General features: G+C 45.3%; 1 protein-coding gene and 1 long non-coding RNA gene across 2 annotated transcripts; one reads left to right on the top strand and one right to left on the bottom strand.

Moving 5' to 3' along the window:
* Positions 1–11,839: 11,839 nt before the first annotated feature.
* LOC132028722 (uncharacterized) lies at positions 11,840–17,774 on the top strand. The gene is made up of 3 exons (XR_009407504.1): positions 11,840–11,973; positions 12,546–12,603; positions 15,787–17,774. It is a non-coding gene; the product is annotated as an uncharacterized LOC132028722 (long non-coding RNA).
* Positions 17,775–18,265: 491 nt separating this feature from the next.
* On the bottom strand, positions 18,266–20,659 carry TMEM174 (transmembrane protein 174). Its single transcript, XM_059418049.1, has 2 exons — positions 19,925–20,659; positions 18,266–19,736 (listed from the first exon to the last, which is right to left on the bottom strand). Exons 1-2 carry the CDS (start codon positions 20,548–20,550, stop codon positions 19,631–19,633), a joined length of 732 nt encoding a protein of 243 aa, XP_059274032.1. The 5' UTR covers positions 20,551–20,659; the 3' UTR covers positions 18,266–19,630.
* Between the last annotated feature and the right edge of the window lie 1,352 nt (positions 20,660–22,011).

The following is a 22,011-nucleotide window of genomic DNA, read 5'->3' as shown; positions in this document are numbered from 1 at the left end:
CTTGGTACATGTTCCCTCTGATTTCCTCATCCCAACCATCCCGGGAGGCAGGTGCTACCACCGAGTCTACAGATGGGGGAATTAAGGTCATAGCAACAGAAGCAACAGACTCAAAATTCAGTAAGTTCTCCCCCCTCATCGCACTGCATCTACTCCCCCTGTTCACCCCTCCTCCTCTCCCATGAGGCTTCCTCAGTCCCTTACAGATGCAAAGGGTGAAAGACACTGGAAGACCCAGAAGATGGGAGGCCCACGTCTCACCAAAACCTTGGTGAAGCCCACAGGGGAGAGAATACAAAAAGCTTCCCTCACTGAGGTAAACATCTGCTTTCCCTCTTCTTACCTCAGAAAAGACGGCAGCAGTGTATTCCTGAAGGCCCTCTGAGGGGCATTAATCTGGAAGCATCTCAGAGGAGAGGGCAAAGGGCCATTTCTTGGCTGGGTGGAAGCAGCCAGATCCTGAGAAAGGGTTTGAACCAATCCCAGACTTGCAAGGGGTAGGAGGGTCAAGGAACACAGGAAGGCAGAGATCAGGGTAGCTAGTGGTTGCCAAGTCTGCGTAAGTCCCTCTCTGAGCTGCCAGGCATGCCTGGAAGACCTGTGGTGAGGAGCTGGGGTCAGCCGTGGCTTCATGTAGCCGAAGGAGCAACAGTAAAGAGGGAAACCACCGGGGCCCAAGGACATGGCCTCCCTTCCCACCCCTGCCATTGGGTAGCACGACATAAGCCCACATTTCTAGTAGGTTCCCAGGATTGGGGGAGGGAACACCCTAATCTTTGGGATGCTAAATTTTGTTTTGGAGAAATAAAGGAAAGTGTCATTCCTTGAATTGGCTATTGTGGCCTCAAATGCCGGGCTGATGATACTGGTATGCAACCCATACGGTCACCCAGAGCCCTGCCCTTGGTTTAATGCTCTGCCATCACCATCTTAAAACTCTTGGTAAATTTTTGAAGAAGGAGCCCCACACTTCCATTTTGCAGTCATGCAAATTACATAGCGGGTCCTGTGAAAATGCATGTCTGCTGTATGCCGATAGGGCAGACATTCCGAAAGTTTTCTATATTTAGGAGAAATCCTCACTGAGAACAGGAGCAGTTATGAGAATGCTAACTACTGACCAAAGCCACTGTGGGGTTGCCTAGATACATCTCTCCCATGAAAACAGGGTTAAATATAAAGGGAATATGTGTCATGATGACACTAAATATGAAAACCATGGTGGTACACAGAAAGGGGTGGTCACGATGAAAGCAAAGCTGCTGGGGGTGGAAGCGGGGAGGTGTTTTCTTGTGGGTTTCGGTGTTGAAGTCTCGAAAGTGCCGGTGAGCCCTGACATATGCGTCTCCAGAGCCCCGGTCTGCTCCCAGGAATGAGTGCTCACCCAGCGCTGACAGCTCCCAGGAATGCTGACGGTTTGGGGCATTTCTCCCTGCAGAGACCCCACTTGTTTTTAGGCCTGAAATTTGCACAGAACTTCAGAAGTTATACATCAATCTAGAGTCTTTGTATATATTTGGAACTGAATAATCTACTTTTGAAGCTGTCAGATCATGATGTTTATGATGTTTTTCACTTGGTTTCCAGGTTCTTGGGGGCTTAAATGACTGCTTTATGGAAAGAGGATGCTTTTTTCCAAGGTTCCAAAATTCGCACTGCTCTAGTTGGAAGCTCCCAGAAGCCCCCTGCAGGTGGTTAGGTGTTTGTTGGTACTGGACAAAAATATCCCCTGGAGATGAGAGGTCTGGTGTGTCAGGTGTGACCAGGGGTCAGGAGCCCGGGGTGCAGCACCCCTGGGATGCAGACTCCCACCTGCCTCCACGTGTTCACTCTCCCTCACTGCAGGGCACGTTCTCTGTAATTAGCACAGGACAGCTGCCTCCAGTTCCCAAAGGTAGCCTTAACCACCCACCGCAGTGTATCAGGCACAGACTGAGTGCTAGGTTCAGGTGCTCACCATGTTCTGGGTGCAGCTCTAAGCCTCTCTCATGGGTGATTCTGTTTAACTCTCAGAACTGCCCAGCGAAGCAGGCGCTCTTATTACCTCCTTTCAACAGATAAGAGAAACAAGACACTGAGAGGCCAGAGAAACTGACGCAAGCTCGCAAGTGTTGGAGCTAGAATTCAAAGACAGGCTGAGCTGGTCAGTGGGATCTCAAGGTCGCTTACCCAGTGGGTGGGGAGAAAGAGGAGGCTAATTACAATAAGGATCCCAGAGCAAAGGTGCAAGCTGACATCCAGGATCTCTCCTGGGTGTTTGGACAAGAGAGAGACCACAGGGTTGAGCCTCATGGGGGAGATGGTGATGCCTAGCAGGCAGGGAAGCAGGGCACCCTGCACCTCTCAGACATTGACCGTGGACAGGCTCCACCCTCGTGATGCCCAAGCCAGGCCAGGCTAATAGGTTTGCAGTGAGTGACTTGGGACCGTTCTGAGCATTGCCCAGTGCAGCTCACCCAAAGGCCCTGAGGCAGCCTCTACAGCAGAAGGTACTGTCGCCTGAAAAAAAGATCAGGTTCAGTGAAAGATCTGGTCCCCCAGAAACTTGGAAGCCAAGATGAGCCTTGCTCTGCTTTGTGCCCTAAGGGTGGAATATAAGGCAGGTGGGAAGAGTCTGCCCTAGGTACTTGAAACAGCTGTCAGAGCTCAACAGAGGTGGTCACATTCAGTGTAAGAATAGGAGTGTGTGGGTGAACCTCTGTAAATGCCAGGGAGGTAGGTCAAAAACAATATTGGCAATATGGTTTGTTAATTCTAATCCAATCCAGCCAGGAGCTGACTGCCCACTGTGGCCGGGGAGGGTAGGTGAACTCAGTGAACCAGTTAATGCAGGGAGCAGGGGCAGCCAGCATGGGGAAGACAGACACACTGGATTACAAAAGAGGACAGTTGGGACAGTTGTGTGAGACATTCAAGAGAGCCCTTGAGCCTGTAGGAAGGAACTTGTTGCGGCTGCAGCATTTCCATGAGCAGAAGCTGGAGGTCAGTGTCCTGTGAATATTGTTCAGACTCTTGGGAATGAGGGTTACACTTACACACAGGCAGAAGTGACCAGGCTGGCAGCATCAGCTAAGCGTCACTGCCGCCCATGGTTCTAGGTGGTCAGGGGAGGCTTCATGGAGGGAGTGAGTCTTGAGCTAATCCTTCAAGAAGGAGCAACAGTAAGGGGTGGGAATTAAAAACATGTGCAGAGAAGGGGAGACTATGAGAGATGGAGAGACCTAAACTTCTAAAGGTATTTTATATTCTTTATTTTTTAAAAGATTGTATTTATTTATTTCACAGAGACACAGTGAGTGATCGCACAAGCAGGGGTTGCTGCAGGCAGAGGGAGAAGCAGGCTCCCCACTGAGCAGGGAACCTGATGCAGGCTGATCCCATGATCTGGGATCATGACTTGAGCCGAAAGCAGATGTTTAACCAGCTGAGCCACCCAGGTGCCCACTAAAGGTATTGTAAAATAGAGAAAGTCACAAATTAGTATGGATACCATGATTCCTTTTTTGTTAAAAACATGTATGAATAGGGGCGCCTGGGGGGTGCAGTCAGTTAAGCATCCAGTTCAATTTCAGCTTGGGTCATGATCTCAGGGTTCTAGGATCGAGCCCCACATTGAGCTCCTTGTTCAGTGGGGAGTTTGCTTGTCTCTGTCTCCCTCTGGCCCTTCCCCTGCTGTTCTCTCTTTCTCTCTCAAATAAATACATAAATCTTTTAAAAAGTATGAATATATACATCTGCATATAGGTAGTCATAAATAATAAAATAATGACATATGGAAGATTATTTATTAAAATCTTAACTATGCTGTCATTATTGGGTAGGTTTTACTTCTTTTTGCTTATCTGTATTTTCTAATTCTTCTACAATAAGCATTTGTTACTCGTGTAAGGTATGGAATACAGGCTACCCTAAGTCCTATCAATATAGTAATGCTTCACGTAGGAAGCTACTACCTGACTGTAAGCTGGAATTCATCTAAGGTATTACTGGAATAAGAAGATTTCTTTAATTCCTAGTGAATATAACATAATGGTTTATGAACATGCACTCTATAGGTTTGATTCTGTCTCCACATCTTGCTAGCTGGTGAAATAGAATGATGATAGTACCTACCTCTGAGGCTCTTTTTGAACTCAATAAATGTTATTATTAGCTTCTCTCTCACCTGCCTTCCACATACCCAGACCCTTACATGAACAGCCCTCTCAACCATCACCATGAAGGTGGTGTAGACCCACAAGGGCTTCTCAAAATTGAATATGTATGTGAATGATCAGAAGATCTTGTTTAAATGAGCGTTCTGGGGATGCCTGGGTGGCTCAGTTGGTTAAGCGGCTGCCTTCGGCTTAGGTCATGATCCCAGCGTCCTGGGATTGAGTCCCGCATCGGGCTCATTGCTCAGCAGGAAGCCTGCTTCTCCCTCTGCCTCTGCCTCTGCCTGCCACTCTGTCTGCCTGTGCTCACTCTCTCTGACCAAATAAATAAATAAATAAATAAATAAATAAATGAGGGTTCTGACTCAGGAGGTCTGGGCCTAAGAGTCTCCATTTCTAACAACCTCAAGGTAATGTCATGCTGCCAATCCATGGACCACACCATGAGACAAGAAGGTAAGGGTGAGTTAATGTCTTTATACAATATCCAGAAACAAAAGTGCCCTTAAATATATTCAGATGTTACCTGTCAAAGGGTTCTCTTTTCCCTTGGACAGCACTCTGTCCTGTCCATAAGTAAATTTAAACACTTCTTCTGTGTGCTGGGTTCTGGGAAATCGAGGCATCTGTTACAAGACTGGGCCCTGCCCTTAAGGAGCTTGCATTCAACACCAAGCTGTGAAAAGAACTTATCCCCAGCTAAGCAAGGGCTCTAGACGGTGAGTGAATGAAAGCAGGACCCCAGGGTCTGCTTTAAATGCTTCAGAGAACTCAAGTCCAAATACCTCCTTTGAAACATTGAGGATTAACACATGCTCCGGATATGGGATCGCAAGAATAAGTCTTAGCAGTTAACGGATGAGTCATGTCTCTCTACATAAATATATGCTCCCAGAGGGTCTGTGAGGTTGTGGTGTATTGTTTTCATAGTTGCAAGTCCTCCCATTCCTGGTTGAATGGAAGAACCAGGGGTTGAGATATGGAAGTCATATGGAACATAAATACATAGGCTTGTGGCACTACCACGTCATTGTATCCATTGTGGAAGGAACATGTTTGTCTCATTTGGCTGCATTTTGTGGGGCTTTCAGCTCCCACTGTATTCCATTTGAAGATTATTATTTACTATGGAAACAGTGATGTCAAGTTGATGTGGGTGGAACTCTGACCATGAAGAAACACAAAATAGTTCATCACACAGGGTGCAAGTTATTATTAGACTTAGCAGTTGCCAGTTTGGGCAGGCACTCCTGCCCCCGTGTTTGCAGGGAGCAGGCGGGCAGGCTGTGGGCTAGCACACTTGGGGGAAAGTGTCCATTTTCAAAGGCATGGGCATCTTGGAATAAAGCTATCAGCCCTGTTGAAACAGGACTTGGTCTGCCAACAGGAGCAATAGGAACGGAGAGGTGATTTAATGGGGGCCTGTGGACATAAGTGATCCACTGTGGGAAGATTTTCTTGAGTGATGATTGTCCTAGGAAGCCAGAACTCTCTTCTACGTGAGGAATTTCTATCAGGTGCGGACCCTTTGGAAGGAGAACTCCTGGATAATGGAGCTCTCTGGGAGTACTTGAAGCCAAGCAGGCCTGAGGTGGGCATGAACTGCTGTGAGAAGCCATGGGGCCAGAAGAGGGCCATAGGCCTAGCTCATAGGGGCAGGGGTTGCAAATAAGATTTCCCAGTAAATCAGTCATTTTTATCAGGTGCTAATTATGTTCCAGACATTATATCCTTTGGTTCTCTCAATAAGCCGTGTATTTGACCTGAATTCTAGTGTTGCTTCCATCTCACAGATATGGAAACCGAGACTAAGGGAAGGCAAGAACTCACCAAAGGTCTTAACAGAGTGATGAAATGAGACAATGAAGTCATTCTGACTCCAGAACCTACTTTTAAAAACACTACTCCATGTCCTTAAAGAAAAAGATGGAGCCAGGACCTCAGAGTTTACTGTATTCTACTCAAAGAGTTTGGTTATCACTAGATCCATGAAACACACCCCATGGTCTGGAGACATGGCCCCCAACCGGGGGTGGGTGTGACCAGGTTCCCTCCGCTGGTTTTCCCTGGTTGAAGGCAATGAAATCTTGGACTGGAGCCTGTGAGAGAATACCATTGCCTTACTTTACAAAGCTCCTATGGTGGCTCCAGGCACATGCTAAGCAACACAAGAGGTTCCACTCAACCGATAAAGGGGACAGAAGTATGGCAATTTTCATAGAAATACTCAAAGTTACTCAGCCAGTAAGAAGCCAAATCCTGGGACTATGGGAGTCAGCCCTTGACTGTTCTGCTCTTTGCATGCGGTCCCAAGACCTGGTGACTGTGGGTGAGTTCGAGGGCCACCAAGGTCCCAGAGTGCCTGCTGATCCAGCAGGACAGTGTAGGAGTCCCCTTTCACAAGGCCGAATGGAGATGGAGGCCCGGAGAGGGCTCAGCCAGATTTACAGCTATTTAACACTTCATCTGTTGGGACATACTCTACTTCTCAGCGCCCAGAGCTACCTTCTCGCGTGGTTTGTCCCCGCATTATTCCCCTATACACATGTTCTCTGAAGCACTGCTGAGTGTTTCCCTTGTGCCAGACATGGGGCCTTTGGGTGGCAGAGAGGGGTCAGTGGGGCCGTCTGACCTAAGGCCCCAGCTCTAGAAAGAGGTTCCCAAGGAGGAGGCTACATCCCCAGGGCTGATTTCACCCACAGACTCTAGCCTCTAAGTCTTTGCGTAGGAATTGAAAAGTCAAAGAGGAAAATGAAAAGAAAAAGATTCTCAGACAACATAAACAAAAAAGCTCTGTGTAGAGGCTCATAGAAAACCAGTCCTCTGTTTCTAATGGTATCTGGGTCTGATAGGGAAGGGGCCTCAACACACACACTCAAGGCTATGGCATAAGTCTGGGCAGGTTATCCCCAGTATAGCTGCAGGGGACACCATTCACATCAAAGTATACGTGAGTCAGACCATTGGTTTTCTTAAACTTGGTTGCACATTGGAATCACTTGGGTGACTTTAAATATTGTTGACATCTTGTTCCCTCCTCTAGAGATTCTGATTTAATTGGTCTGAGATGCAGTGTTGGCTCTGGGATTTTTCAAGCTGTTCAGGTAGCTCTAATATGTGGCCATGTTTGAGAACCACTGAATTAGACTATGCTGTGAATGGTGTCCACTGGGGGATGTGTGGTATACAATGTCTTAGCCTGTCAAATTGGCCCTGCCCATACACATATGTCATCTTCAATTACCTGAACTTGCTAGTAGGGGAGATCACAGATTAAATACATACTTCTCTGCCTCTTGAGTCAGTTTCCCTGAGGTTGAAGAGAGTGTAGGTACTGACCTCTGAGCCTTTGAAGGCTCTCTTATACTTCCTGCATCCTTCTGAAGGATGAAGGAGAGGCAGGGGTCTAATCCTGCTGAAAATGGGGAGTTTGTCAAGCTGGGTTTTGGAAGCTGCCGGTCTGTCACTCTACCCAGGGGAAGCATGCTGTTTTGATCTCCTGGCTGAGTGATTTAGGCCCTCAGAAGAATCTGGCTTGTTTCCCCTGATGCCTAGGTTATAAATCAGCCACGGTTAGCAGCTGCATTTTACTCTGTCAGACCACAAGGGAACTGTAGTAGTTTTTACTGAATTAGAAACTTAATTGCACTAAATATAGCTCTGATGCCCCAAAGAAGTTATGGCAGCTCCCAAAGGTGTCTGGCTTCCTATATTCTCCCCCCTCTCTCCCCACCCTGAACTCAGAGAACCAGTTAAACTCTGAGCAATTCAAATCATTAAATCCCAGCTTCTGGAATGAATGTACTTTGTTTTGAATATGTCAGTATCATTAAATCCTGCCATGTGAATTTAATGTCACTGTTTCCCTAACAACTAATGTCCTTCACATGTGAAGATGGAGGACATGGAAAATCCCACAAAAACCTAGAGAAATGAGACAAGTATGTGACACAGCAAGTTCTTGGTGTCCTGGTACAGTCCAAACCTTGCCTGTTTTATGAGTTAGATGCTCTGTAACTCATTGATGCTTCCCGCTGATGAGTGCATCTGTTGTTCTAAAATTACAAGGCAAGCTTCTTGGGCTAAAACCTTACATCTGGCATGTGTATTTAGATTTGGCATTTCAAAGTTAGTATTTTTGGTTCAGCAGAGGGATTCAAAACAAATATTTTCTGCAAAGTTCCACATTCTTGAGTGGATAGTTGAATCTAGCCTGAGTGAGAGAGGAAGGACCAAGTATGGAAGAGGCCGCTAGCTGCTACCCAGCATCCATTCTACTCTCTTCCCTTTGCAATAGAACAGCAGGAACAAAAACAACCCTGTTTCCCAGAATGCCTTGAGCTTGGTGAAGCCACAGGACCAAACTGGTTGGTGAGGCAGAAGTGGAAGTAGAACATGGAGCTTCCAGGGAAGGCTTTCTTTAGGAGAATCTAATCAGATGTGAGGTTTGTCCTTTTTTCATTTCTTTTTCTTTTCTTTTCCTTCTGCCTTCTATAATGGGGACATAATGCCAAGCTTCCACAGTCACTTGGGACCATGAGATGACTTTGAAGAAGAAAGCAAGGTAACGAATAAAAACAGTGGGAAGATCGGCATCCGAACCACCAATGGTAGGGATAAGCCCTGTCCTATCTACATCTGGGCTTTTATATGGAAGAGAGAAATAAACTTCTCCTGTTTGAGTTGCTGTTATTCGGGGTTTTTAGTGACATGAAAACAAATCAAATTCCAACTGATGGATCATGATAGCGTAAAATTAATGGAAAAATAATTTCTCTAATGATGTTAGCATATTTTGGCCTATACCCCCAATTCTAGAGTGAACAGCATTATTTGAGGAACCATATGTAACTATTTCTTGCACTCAGCAAGGTGAAGCAACTTGCCTGAAGTCACCTAGCTAATAAGTGGCATCACACCCAGGATTGTATTTGACCCTGCTTTCCCTGTCAGGGCAGCATGTCTTACTAATCACAACTCTGCAGACGTTATAGTTCTTGATCAACAGTGTCACCATGTCTGGTCCCTAACAGGCTGTGCAGTGGTCAGGTCTAGCCTGAGTCCACCACGAACCCAAGGAGTCTGAGGGAAACCTGGTTACTCTGGAGATGCCCCCCCTTCTGGAATGCGCCAACCTTCATGAGCAAGTCCTTTGTACATTTCTCCTTCATCCCGTCCTCACTTGTGATGCTCCCAGAAAATGGTTATAGACTGTAGAACAGGAGGGAGGAGACTGCTCTAGGGTTCCACAAGAAGTTACATTTGCTTAAAAGATTTTAGCAACAGGTGATCCCATGGACAAGGTTTGTTGACCTTCTGCAGCTGTACGTTCAGATCAGGCTGGTTACTGGAGTGATGGTGTAGCATGAGACGGCCCGCAGTAACTGACATGGCTGGTCATGGGAATGCGATCTGTCAACCTATCAGCGTTAAGGAGAGGGGAGGGCAAGCCTCTTTGTTTATTTGGGCCATTCTGGTTCAGTGAGTGTGGGTGACAATGAAATTTGCTCAAGAGAATTTTAAGGCCTGCCCCAGAAATACCAATTAAGGGACAAGCTGTCCACTTCTCTCTCTACACTGAGAATAGTTGGTTATCTCACTGTGGGGCCCACAGCAGAGCCGTGAGGGCCGTGTTAGTTCCTGGGGTGAGGCGGCTCCCTCCATGGACCCCGAGGGCTCTGAGTGTACATAGACCCAGTGCTTGGCTCTCTGTCTGCCAATAGCATGAGCCTCCTGAATGTTTGCTGATAAAGACTTGAATGAATTTCTGAGTGCCTGTAATGCTAACCCTGAGAAATGTTTTCTCAATATCATACCTTGATACAGTGGTTGGCATGGGAGTGAAACCCAGTCTTAAAAACACATAAATAGTTATATAATCCATATAAAGATGGGCCCTTTGTGGCTAATCTTAGCACACTCTCACACTTAAAGAAATAATTTGCTTTCCCTACATGTAACAGAAAAGTCAAAATAATGGTGGCTTAAACAAGATTCAAAACTTTTCTTCTCTTCCGTTTAAAAGAAGTCTTAGAGTATACAACCAGCATCACAGTCATTGAGGACTCAACATTTTCTGTCTTTCTGCTCCATCTTTATAAGTAGCTTCTATTCTTAGGGTCGCCTTGCTCTCTGAGCTGGCTTCTAGGTGTTCTGTGACTATATACAAGTTGTAGTCTTTCAGAATGAGGAAAAGCAAGAAGTTAAAAAAGGAATTCCCCTAGCTATCTATTTTCCAGGGAGTCTTTCTGGAAGTCTCGTCCCCAAATTTCTGCTTACATCCTGTTGGACAGAACTTCATTACATGCTCAAACTTAGCGGCAAAGGAGGCTAGAAAACGTGGTATTTTAGGTAGTATCATTGCCCTTGCTTCTTATCTGTCCCTAATCATATAGACCAGCTGTTCTCAACAGTTTGTCTCTTGGAAATCACTTATACCCTTGAAATATATTGAGGAACCAAAGAATTTTTGTTTATGGGACATCTATTAGTACTTACCATATTAGAAATTAAAACCCCAAAAAGATTAAATATTTATTTGTTTAAGCATTAAAAAAATTACATTATTTATATTAAGCATCACATTGTACAGTTTAAAATCTTACCATTTTACTTGTCTGTTATACCTCAATAATGCTGAAAAAATTTTAGAAAGCACTAAGATCTTCAAAAAAGTTAAAACATAAAAATAAAAATTACAGGGGCGCCTTGGATGGCTCAGTTGGTTAAGTGTCTGCCTTTGACTCAGGTCATGATCCCAGCAGGGAGTCTGCTTCTCCCTCTCCCTGTGCCCCGCCCCCTGCTCCTTCTCTGTCTCTCTCAAATAAATAAGTAAAATCTTTTAAAAAATAAAATAAAATAAAAATTTCAGGGGCACCTGGCTGGCTCAGTTGGAAGAGCATGCAACTCTTGCTTCATCTTAGAATTGTGAGTTCAAGCCCTATGTTGTGTGTGGAGATGACTTAAATAAACAAAGTAACTTTAAAAAAATAGAGAAAGGAAAAAACAAATAAAAATTACAATTATATACCCTTTACATATTAAATACCATATTATTTCCTATATGGAAAAAAAGGTTAGAAGAGTGGTATTTCTTTCTAATTTTTAATTTTTTGAAAAATATCCAAGAACACAGCCAGATTCTCATATCTGCTTCCCCATTGAATCTGTTGCAATGCGTTGTTTTGGTTGAATTATATGAAGAGAATCTGGTTTCACACAGATGTATAAGTTGGAAAATACAGAAGTTTTTTTAAAGATTTTCAGATAATCGTAGGTATTATTCTTCGATACTACATCAAAACTCACATGGAAGTTTCTTAAAGGCTAGTTGCAGTGTGGAATCTGAAATCATATCAATGAATATTTAGTACTCTAGTACATGAAAACCCATTGGTCCATCTAGCATGTTGAACGCATGTTGTACAGGGGCATGATTTTGAAACATCATCTAGTACTCATGTGGAAAATATTTGTTCACTGTGTTATACGGTCCTTTTGAATGTTGGCGCATCTTGTTATATATTTTTTAAAAATCACATTTTTAAGAAGTTGTCAAGCTCATGACGATAGAAGTTTTTGAGAAATTCTCATTTTCCCTTGAAAGGTTGAATGTTACTGTGGGCCACAAATGCTGTCAGTTGCTTCTCTTGAAGTGACAGACTCACTTTGTTCAGGTTTGAAAAGATGTCAGCTGAATACACAAGTCTAAGTAGCCATGGGGTGCCTCCTGCCATAGGCCTTTGAGAACCACAGAGGAAGCTGGGAGGTCCGTCTGGGCGTCAGCGGAGCACCTGGACCAGAAAGGTGACCCCCAAGGGTGAGTACCTGTGGCCTCCGAGGGGCCACATGAGATGCAGACACACCCTAGTCTAAACCTGTTCTCTTTGGAGCTTTGCAGAGAGAGCTTTTGTTTTCCCTTCATAGTCTATTTGCCCTCTGAAAAATTCCAAACATGTTTTCCTGGCTCCTGTTCAGACTGTTGAGGGATCAGAGCATCCTTCCTGGCTGAAGTGGGATCAGGCCAGCCTCAGAGGCCCAGAAGGAAGCTGGGGAGCGGGGAGGCAGGGACCGGGAGGGAAAGGGCTGAGGGTGGCTGCTGCAGGCGCTGATGTCCTTGCAGGCACATCCAGAGAGGAAAGAGGAGAAAAATGGTGCACTGTTAGTCCTGTAGCTCCTTCCAATGAGGAGTCAGGTAACTTAGGTTGCTCTCTATTTCACCTCCGAAGGTACAAAGGTAAATGAATGGCTGCTGGGGTGAGCAGGTTTTCAAGGTGTGACCGTGGAGGCTGAGTTGAGAAAATGATCAAAGAAAGAACCTGTGGAATCTGACTCATGACTCTGTGCTGAGGCTATGTTGACATTGGTCTGTGTTTACCTAACATTGAACAGGAGCCCACAGAGGACTTCAGTGACAACATGGATGTGTGAAAACTCTTTCACACACATGGTGAGTGATGGACAGTGAATACTCGGTTCTGTCCCCGGAGCCCTTATGTGTGTGTGTCCATGTAAAAGTGTGGTTCATATTACAAGGTACTTGTGTCCACACATCTGTATACACACTGAATTTGCATCTTTGTGTCTTGTGTGTTTATCTGTGGGATATATAAGCAGCGGTGACAATGAAGAAGATGACAACCTCGGGACTGAAGAAGATGATGTTAACAGTAAAAACACATGGAGAGAGATCATCTCCTTCTCTTCTTTTTCTATTCCTTCTTTTTTTTTTAAATTAAGATTTTATTTATTTATTTGACAGAGAAACAGCGAGAGAGGGAACACAAGCAAGGGGAGTGGGAGAGGGAGAAGCAGGCTTCCCACTGAGTAGAGAGCCCAATGCAGAGCTCAGTCCCAGGACTCCAGGATCATGACCCAAGCTGAAGGCAGCCGCTTAACGACTGAGCCACCCAGGCACCCCTCTTCTTCCTCTATTCTAAAAATAATTTTTTGAACAGGTTGTAAATGAACATGGTAAAAAAATTCATTAATTAGCATGGACTAAAGTGAAAAATGAGTCTCCCACGCTAGCATCAGAAATGACCATTCTCAGTTCTTATATATTTATCGAGAAACATATATATTAAAAAAGTGTACACACACACATTCCTTTTTAAAATTTATTTCTTTAAGCTAATAAATGTGAGGATTCTAACAGGAAGATCACTGACTTCTTATATAAGCTTCATTTTCAGTCCCTTGTGTATCATCAGACCCCAGCACACATAGTTGTGTCTATGATTTACACAAGTGTAAGTTTTGTGCTAGAGGACAAATTCTTTCTTTCAGAGAAATCTTCTGGCACCTAGAAAACTGATTTCCTTCCCAGTTCATCTGGTTATTAATCTTCTTAAAAGCTCACGACAAATAAAATTCCTGTATCTGAGACCTTTGAGGTATCCCAGAGGCAGGTGAGAATCATTCCCATGGAGTTGTCTTCACTTTCTGATTTGTCATCAATTCTTAAGAGCAATCCAGGAAAGGTTTATTTAGTACAGCTCTCTGTTGATTTTATAACCAACTGCTGACTGCTTGGGACATAAAACTCTTGATGATTTACAGGTAGTAAATGGGCAAGAAATCCATAAATCACATTCTATAAGAGAGTATAAGTGAACACATACGCACACACACATTTATACTAACCACCTTCAAAGGAGAAGTTGTAGGCATGTCCAGAAAATACATTCATTTTTAGGGGTGCCTGGATGGCTCAGTGGGTTAAAGCCTCTGCCTTCAGCTCAGGTCATGATCCCAGAGTTCTGGGATCAAGCCCCGCATCGGGCTTTCTGCTTGGCGGGGAGCCTGCTTCCTCCTCTCTGTCTGCCTGCCTCTCTGCCTACTTGTGATCTCTGTCTGTCAAATAAATAAACAAAATCTTAAAAAAAAAAAAAGAAAAAGAAAATACATTCATTTTCAGTTTGAGGAGAATAGGGAACTCATTGGTGAGAGGTCTCCAATCAACCTCTGTGAATTCGATTGTACCAGGTAATATTTTAATGTTCATTTACCCATCATTTACTTACTTATTTATTGTAAAGCTGTAGTTACTTATTTTAGAGAGAGAGAGAGAGCAAGCAAGGGGAGGGGCAGAGGGAGAGAGAGAGAGAACCCTAAGAAGACTTCCTGCTGAGAGTGGAGCCCAACGTGGGGCTCCATCCCAGGACCCTGAGCTCACGACCTGAACCAAAATCAGGAGTTGGAGGCTTAACCAACTGAGCCACCCAGAGCCCCTGCCTAATTCTTCAGAGACTCTGTTCTCACTTCTGAAATGTTCAAAGGAGTTTTTATGATTTCTAGAGGTAAGAACTTTTTTCTCCTACCAAGTCAGAAATGCTAAAGGTTGTCAGAGTTTTGAGATACACTTGACACTATTCTGCAACAGATATTTCTCAATTAAACATTCACTTGAAGATCTCTTTTTGTTTTCATGTATTTATTTCTTCTAGGCCCATGTTTAGGATCATTCCTAGTAATGTGCTAAAATCAGGAAAAACAAGTTTCTAATTCCAGAGAAGTCCTAGAGTTTCAGGGAACTGACAGAGGAGGAGAAACAAAGTGAAGAATCCTGAAAAACATTTTTGTCTGGAAAGTGAAATTTAATAAATACGAATAGGCTACCATGAATAATTTGCCAACTGTCTGCCTCCCAAAAGATGGTATAGCATAACTAGAAATTTAGGATGCATTTAACAAAAGCTAATCTCATTTGACCCTGATTCGAGCAAAATGAAGAGCTAAAAATAAAATAGAGTAAAGTGGGATAAGTTAAACACTAACTAGATATTTGATGACATTAAGTGTAAATTTTTTAGACATAATAATGGTGTGATTTTTTTGAGCCTTTACCTTTTTTCTTTCTTTCTTTTTTAATTATGTCTGGTTAGCCAGCGTATAGTACATAATTAGTTTCTGATGTAGTGCTCGATGGTTCATTAGTTGCGTATAACTCCAGTGCTCATCACCACACATGCCCTCCTTACTACCCGTTACCCTGTTAGCTTTACCTTTTAAAGATATACAATGAAATATTTTAGGATGACATGATTACCTTTTTAAAAATCCAGTTGGGTGCTACAAATATCAATCATTATGTGGTACTACTGAAACTAACAAAATGTTGGACATCAATTATACCTCCATTCAAAAAAAGAAAAAGGAAACTGTTTAAAAAAATAAAATAGGGTGCCTGGGTGGCTCAGTGGGTTAAGCCTCTGTCTTCGGCTCAGGTCATGATTCCAGGGTCCTGAGATCTCCCCCCACGTTGGGCTCTCTGCTCAGTGGGGAGCCTGCTTCCTCCTCTCTCTCTGCCTGCCTCTCTGCCTACTTGTAATCTCTGTCTGTCAAATAAATAAATAAAATCTTAAAAAAATAAAATAAAAAGATGAAAAACCCTGGAAAAAAATAAAAGTGCAGTTGGGGGATTGTGGATGGGGTCTAAATGAAATAGGATGGGCCATGAGTTGAGGTTGGTGGTGGCCACAAAGGGTTTGATGCACTGTTTTCTCTACTCTTGTATTTGTTTGAAAATTTTCATAATGAGGAAAACACCAGAACAGCTAATTGCTCTAGAGTGCTCCTGAATTATCTATTTGATAGATAATTTCTTTATTTCACATTTGTTGTTCGACAGGAGCCAGGTGCTGGCTGTGTGGAGGAGCCTGCTTGGGGCCAAATGGTATGAGTTGCAGATAGCGCCCTGGTGACCTTGACAAGGACAGCCACTACTGAGAACCAGGCAGGAAACTCTCTTTGTCGGTAAGAAGTCTACACCTCGGTTCCTATGAGGATCTTCTGTTTTGGGGGAGCAACACCAGCCACCAGGGGGACATGGGGCTTCAGCCAGCTCTGCTCCAGGGATCCAACAGTCAACAAAACCAGTGAGGCACCCCAGAGGTCGGAAGCTGAAAACAGATACCCACAGCCAGTTCTTCACAAACAAGAGGTTTTATTTTTATACTGTACCCCCACCCTCTGCCAAATAAGTGGGGAGAGCTCTGAAAGGGCAGATTTTGTAGTCGAGAGCCACTGAGGGCAAGTGAAGCTGAGATTCATGCCTGGCATAGGGGAGCAAAGGAAGAAGGACTGAGGTGTCTGGGGAGTGCCCCACCTGTGCTAGACACCTCCCAGAGTTCTGAAGGAGGGAGTGAACCCAGACCCACACTGCACAGGGGATCTGTCCTTCTGTGGGCCCAAGGGCAGAAAGAAGACATCCTAAGAGCTTTGCAAAAGTATCTTCCCCTTGGTGGCTGGGCCTCACCTCACAGGCCTCAATAATTCCTGTCCTACCCTGTCAGGATGGTCAGCTATCATCCATCTCTCCAGCCAAAAGACCCAGCCCTAGTCGGCTCCTAGAAGATGTTTCCAGACAATATTTCATTCTTAAGGAGCCTGTCTCTTTTGATTAACAAGACCTTTTAGTTTTCTTCTGAATTCTATATAAATAGCCAGAACATGTGCTCCACTAAAGGCAAGGGTGGGGAAGGGTGTTCCCTGGTGCCCTGGTCTCTTGGGTCTGAGCTTTGCCAGCAAGGTCACTATTACCCCCAGATGACTCTGGGTCTTGGCCAAACCAGCAAGTGTTCAGATCACAGCTCCCTTCCCATTTAGGCTGTTCAGTAGCTTTCCATTTGCTCTCCAGACACAACCTAAAAGGTTCAACGAGGCTGACCCCTTGGGTTCCGGCCTGGGCACTGAACCTTTGAGCATGTGCCCGAAACCTGGGCCACTTCCCCCACTGATAATCTCAGGGTGGATAACATAGCCAGGACCAGACAGACTTTAACCCACTGTCCCAGGGATGCAGTCCTCTATACTGCAAGAAAGAATGCTAAAAGGCAGACTTCTGGCAGACAAACTGGAAACCTGTCAGGAATATGTCCTTGCTGGTCAGAGAGACCAAGGAAGGACCTGGGGTTGGGATCCAAAAGCCATGCAGTGAGCTTACCATCATGCTGGTGCCCGCCACCCCAAATAAAGACAGAGAGCGTGTTGTCCAGAAGCCAGAGAGCAAGGGGGTGGATTGTCGGGTAGCAGAAGGCATCTCTGTTTGAGTGCGGCTGCAGTGGGACTGTCAGTTTCCACAGCCTGCAAGATGCCCCCTGACACCAGAGGGGTTGCCAGCCATCTTCCTCCTTCTCTTTGACTGGGTATCAGCCGCTGTTCCTGCAGCTCCCAGCACAGTCCTCAGACGTCAAGATACACCAGTCGCATGGCTATCCAGCGTGAACAGCGCTCCCTGGGGTTATGCAAGTCAAGGGCCTTGACTACATTTCCTCAAGCAGGCCCCCATGACCCTCCTGAAGAGTCCAAATCCCACTTGAAGCTACAGGACCCTTTTTGGATGTTGGAGAGTAACTGGTCAGATCTCTCCACCCCCTGCCCTCCAGACAAGAAGATCTATACGGGCAGAGCAGAAGCTGTGCTCTCTGGTGGTTGAGTGTTTCACTTCTATATCTCCACTTGATTGCCCATGTTTGGCCACAGAGGAGATACTCAATAAATGTTGAATGAATGAACACATTCTCATCCCTCCACTTCTGCCCCCGACCATTGCAGGCCTGCCCCCCACCCTGAGCTCCTGAAGCTCTGAGTCCATTTGGGAGGCATCAGTTATCTCTATGTTAGCCCTTTTTCTCTCTTAGGAACAGTTGGTGCTGAATCATTCTGCCTGGAGATAAAGACTCCCCAAGGCCACTTCCCTGCATGTGGGACTTCCAGAATGCCTAGGAGAAATCGTCAGTCCTGCCTGCCCAACTGCCACATGTGGACACATCTTTTTACTGTTTGAGCTTTCCTTGATGCTCATTATAACCCAAATCCAGGATCTAAAGCTGTGGGCTGAGTGAGGATGAGCAGGGAAAGGGGGTCAGGGAGGCAGGCATGCAGGGTATCATGGCCAGTGGGTATGCTGCTGGTGATGCATGGCTGTGTCCCTGTCCCCACACTTCCTCCCCAGAACCAATGGCCCTCAGCTAGGAATCCAGCATTTCGTGAATATTGCTTCTGTAAACGGAATCCTCTTTTTCCATCCCCTTCTATCATCACACATCAAAATGAATTCTCATATAGAAAGGTTCTATTCCTAAGATAAAATACAAATCACAACAATAATGTATCAAGTATATTTTAATCATATCTTTGGAAAACTAGATGTTTTTGATAAAAATTTATTAAAATCACTCCTTATATACACATAGTACCAAAATTTTAAGGTATTGCTAAATCCTATCTTCCTTTGGGATGAGTGTCCCTTATCTCAAGTGACAGGAAAATAAAGAAAATATTTTCTTTTAAAACCCGACAGTTGTAACTGTCTCTTCTTAAATCTTTGATCTCTTGTGGTTGTTTATTATATAGTTCAGATTCAGGAAGATTAAGAGCACCAACTTCTTTTATAAAGAAGGCAAGCTTGTCTTGACCATAAGGGTTGTTTCCATGATTCATGATTTTCCAGGTACTGACATGAGGCTCTATTTTGTCTAATTCAGCAGAACTCATAGACAGGTGCTTAGAGAGGTCCCCATGTTCTGTTGGTCACTGGGCCCAATTAGCTCTTTTCCAACACAGATCCCAGCCTGGTGGGCAAACCAGGTTTTAGCCTTGCCAAAGAGTCACTGTGACCCAGTGATAACTTAAGGATTTATTGACACCGCTGTCCCATCATATTTATTTTGTATGGTTTTTAGTTTATTTTGTAGCCAGCTATCTAATCCCTTTTTATTTTTTTTTTAAATTTTTATTTATTTATTTGACAGATCACAAGTAGGCAGAGAGGCAGGCAGAGAAAGAGAGGAGGAAGCAGGCTTCTTGCTGAGCAGAGAGCCTGATGTAGGGCTTGATCTCAGGACCTTGGGATCATGACCTGAGCCGAAGGCAGAGGCTTAACCCACTGAGCCACCCAGGTGCCCCTATCTAATCCCTTTTTTAAATGGAGATATTATTTTATTTTATTCCACTAAAAAAATTTTGCAGCCTTTAAGATACCCAGAGTCCTCAAGGGACACCGGATGGCAACCATGTTGTTTGGGAATCTGCAAACCCTCTTGGGGGGCTGAGAACAGGTGCTAGAAAATCTCCAGTGAAGCCTATTTTCTCTTCCCTGCTCCCTGCCCACCCCCCTTCTCACTGCCCTGGAAACTCCCAGTGTCACAATAGCAGTGATTTTCCCTTTGGCTGTTGGAATTAAAATTGAGACACCAGGGCCTTCCTGTAGAAAAGGGGTGGGTTGTGGACCAAGTGAAATTTCTGCTCATGTCCATATGCAGGGAATATCCAGCTGTACCAGGAGGAAATTTCCTCCACCCCCACCTAATTTTTACCCATCTCAGATGTTTTCCTTCCTGTTTCCCCTCCTGCCCCACTCCCACTCCACCCCCCCTCGATTGGTATCTGTCAGGCTGGTTGCGCTGCCACAACACCTGACACCTCATTTGTCAGCAACAATGACTTGAATGCTGTTCCTTTGGCATCATAGTCTAGTGAGGGAGGGAGTATATTTCCTCATAAGGGGGAGGAGAGAAGCAGGCAGACACCTCATCTCCCAGCTGTGTCTCTTCTAGCTGGTCAGCATCAGGGCTGGATCTGAAATGGGAGCGGAAAACACAGACCCATTACAGTCCACACCGCCTCTCTTGGAACCAGCGCCACCATTTTGGCAACACACCACACAGAAGCTTGCCTTCTCCCAGCCCTTACCTTACACACCAACAAAGCCATGGGCCACAACTGTGACAGTTGGAAGAGGTGTATCCCCACTCCACACAACATACCTGTCATTTCCACCGGCCACAAAGGAAGGGTATTCTGGGTCACCAACAAAAGCAGCGTTCTCTGAAGGATAGATGGTGTAGTACTGAGGAGGGCTTGGCGTGGCAGTCACCACCCCTCCAGGTGGTATGAGACCACAGGGGTTCACCACTGGCTGCAGGTAGGTGGTGTTCATCCCCAGGGGTTCTTGAGAACCATAAGGAGGAGGGATATACTGTACCACAGTGGCCCCATGGAAGGTGATGGGTTGGTTGATACCAGTGAAAACAAATGATTGTCCTCCTGCTGTCTGCTCCGAGTCCAGGATCCTTTCCTCACTTTCCTTGCATGCCTGGCAGGAGAGCATTTTGAACTTGCACACGGCAATCAGGATGAATGTCACCCCGACTGACAACAGGATAGGTCCAAGGAGCTGGGTCCATTCAAAGTGGGAGACACCTTGGTATTTGATCCAGCCCATGACGGTGAACGTGATCCCCACCAGTCCCAAGAAGATGCCTGAGAAGAGCAAGGTGGCCCCCGCCTTGTCGTCATCGGACACCTGGATGTCAGCGGTGCTGGGTGTGTAGGGAGTGACGGAAAACACATTGAGAGGGAAGTCCTCCAAGCGACTGCTGCCTTGCTCCATCGTCTGCCCGTGATCACCCCGCTTCCTGGAGGGGAAAGGGAATGTGAGGGCTCCTAAGAGCTGAGAAGAGCAATCCCAGGCTCCGATCAGTTATGGAAGAACTTTGGGCCTTTGTGGTTAACAGAGTATAACACGCAGAAGCCTGAACTTTGTTTCAAAGAATAAAGGTCTGAGAAATGAAGCTTGAAGTTTTCTCATACACTGTCAACAATTGGAGGTTTCTCTTTTACGATTCAGTGACAAGCTCTCTCTCATTCACATTCATTCACTCATTCAAAAGCTACTTGAGCCTGTACTCATATGCTGGGAGGTGCTTTCCTAGATGCTAAAAAGCACTCTTCCAAGGCCTTTACCAAAACCAGGACTATAGAGATGGCCAAACTACCTCCAGGGCCTCTGGTGGGCCTGGGGCCCTTGATGTACCCATTACATGCTCAGACATCTCATCCACTTTTCCTGCTGAGTCAGCTCATGCAAGTAAATAGACACGCATTTCATGACTCTGTGTGCATCCTTCCCACATCAGGATCTTGAGCTGGGATGACACTTAACTTCCCACGCCTCTCACTGAGCTCTGAGGCACAGCTGTCTTCTGACCAGCCCATGTGCCTTTTGCTTTCAGATGTGGGGAAAAGCTCCAGCTTTGGGTGAGGAAGGACACCCTAGGAAACTAACCACATCACTGGCAAAGGTCAAAAAAGCATCAGGTATGAGCTGGCGTCTAGGGGACACTTGTTTCACACCCTCCCTCCATGGGGGCAGCACAGCCCTCGGTCTCCAAGGTGAAGTCAGCAGCTATGTTTTCAAGGCTGATGTGTTTTTGCAACCAAACCCAAGCTAACTGAGGGAAGAAAGCTTCACCTTCAATGACATTATCTGGCATTCATAACTACAGAATTGCAAAGCAGCCCCATGCATTCCTTCTTCTGCAGAATAGTAACTGTAGCCCTTTTTTCCTTTCCTGCACAGGTCTTAACCAAACAGATGTCTTTCTTCGGTGGTTAAATATTATATTATCTTTCTTTGCCAATGTTGAGCAGAAGGTCCAGGAAAACAGTTTCCCTCTTGCCCTAGGCAGGGCTTCCCAAACTTTCCCAATGATAAAGATCATCAGGGCTACTTGTTTAAAGGGCAAAATCTGAGTTCCTTACTCAGACCAGCAGAACCAAAATTTCCAAGGACATCTAAGAGCCCCAAGTGGCTTTTCTCATCAGAATCTTTGTAAACCTTACTGCAAGTGCTCCTGGGAGACTTTGTTGGGGGAGAATTTTGGTGGGGACTTTGTTCCCCACCAAAAATGCCTCCCCCCCGCTATAAGATAAGGCCTGTAGTCTCTAACTTCATTTCAAGATGGGAAAGCAAGCAGGTGACCCTCTTGGGTATCTTCCCAAATGTGTCCCCAAGCAGCCAGTGTGGAGTGGTGCTGTAGTAGGAGTGGTCTGCCCTTTTCCCCACTGAGCT

The sequence above is a fragment of the Mustela nigripes genome, chromosome 12 (genome assembly GCF_022355385.1).
Source record: "Mustela nigripes isolate SB6536 chromosome 12, MUSNIG.SB6536, whole genome shotgun sequence".
Lineage (NCBI taxonomy): Eukaryota > Metazoa > Chordata > Mammalia > Carnivora > Mustelidae > Mustela > Mustela nigripes.
This window is presented reverse-complemented; position numbering and strand designations above follow the sequence as displayed.

Bases quoted from the DNA above. Each gene is read 5' to 3' on its own strand.
- TMEM174 (XM_059418049.1), bottom strand. From the start codon at position 20,550: ATGGAGCAAGGCAGCAGTCGCTTGGAGGACTTCCCTCTCAATGTGTTT. The intron at 19,737-19,924 runs GTATGTTGTGTG...CTCCCATTTCAG, and splicing joins GTGGCCGGTGGAAATGACAG to ATCCAGCCCTGATGCTGACC.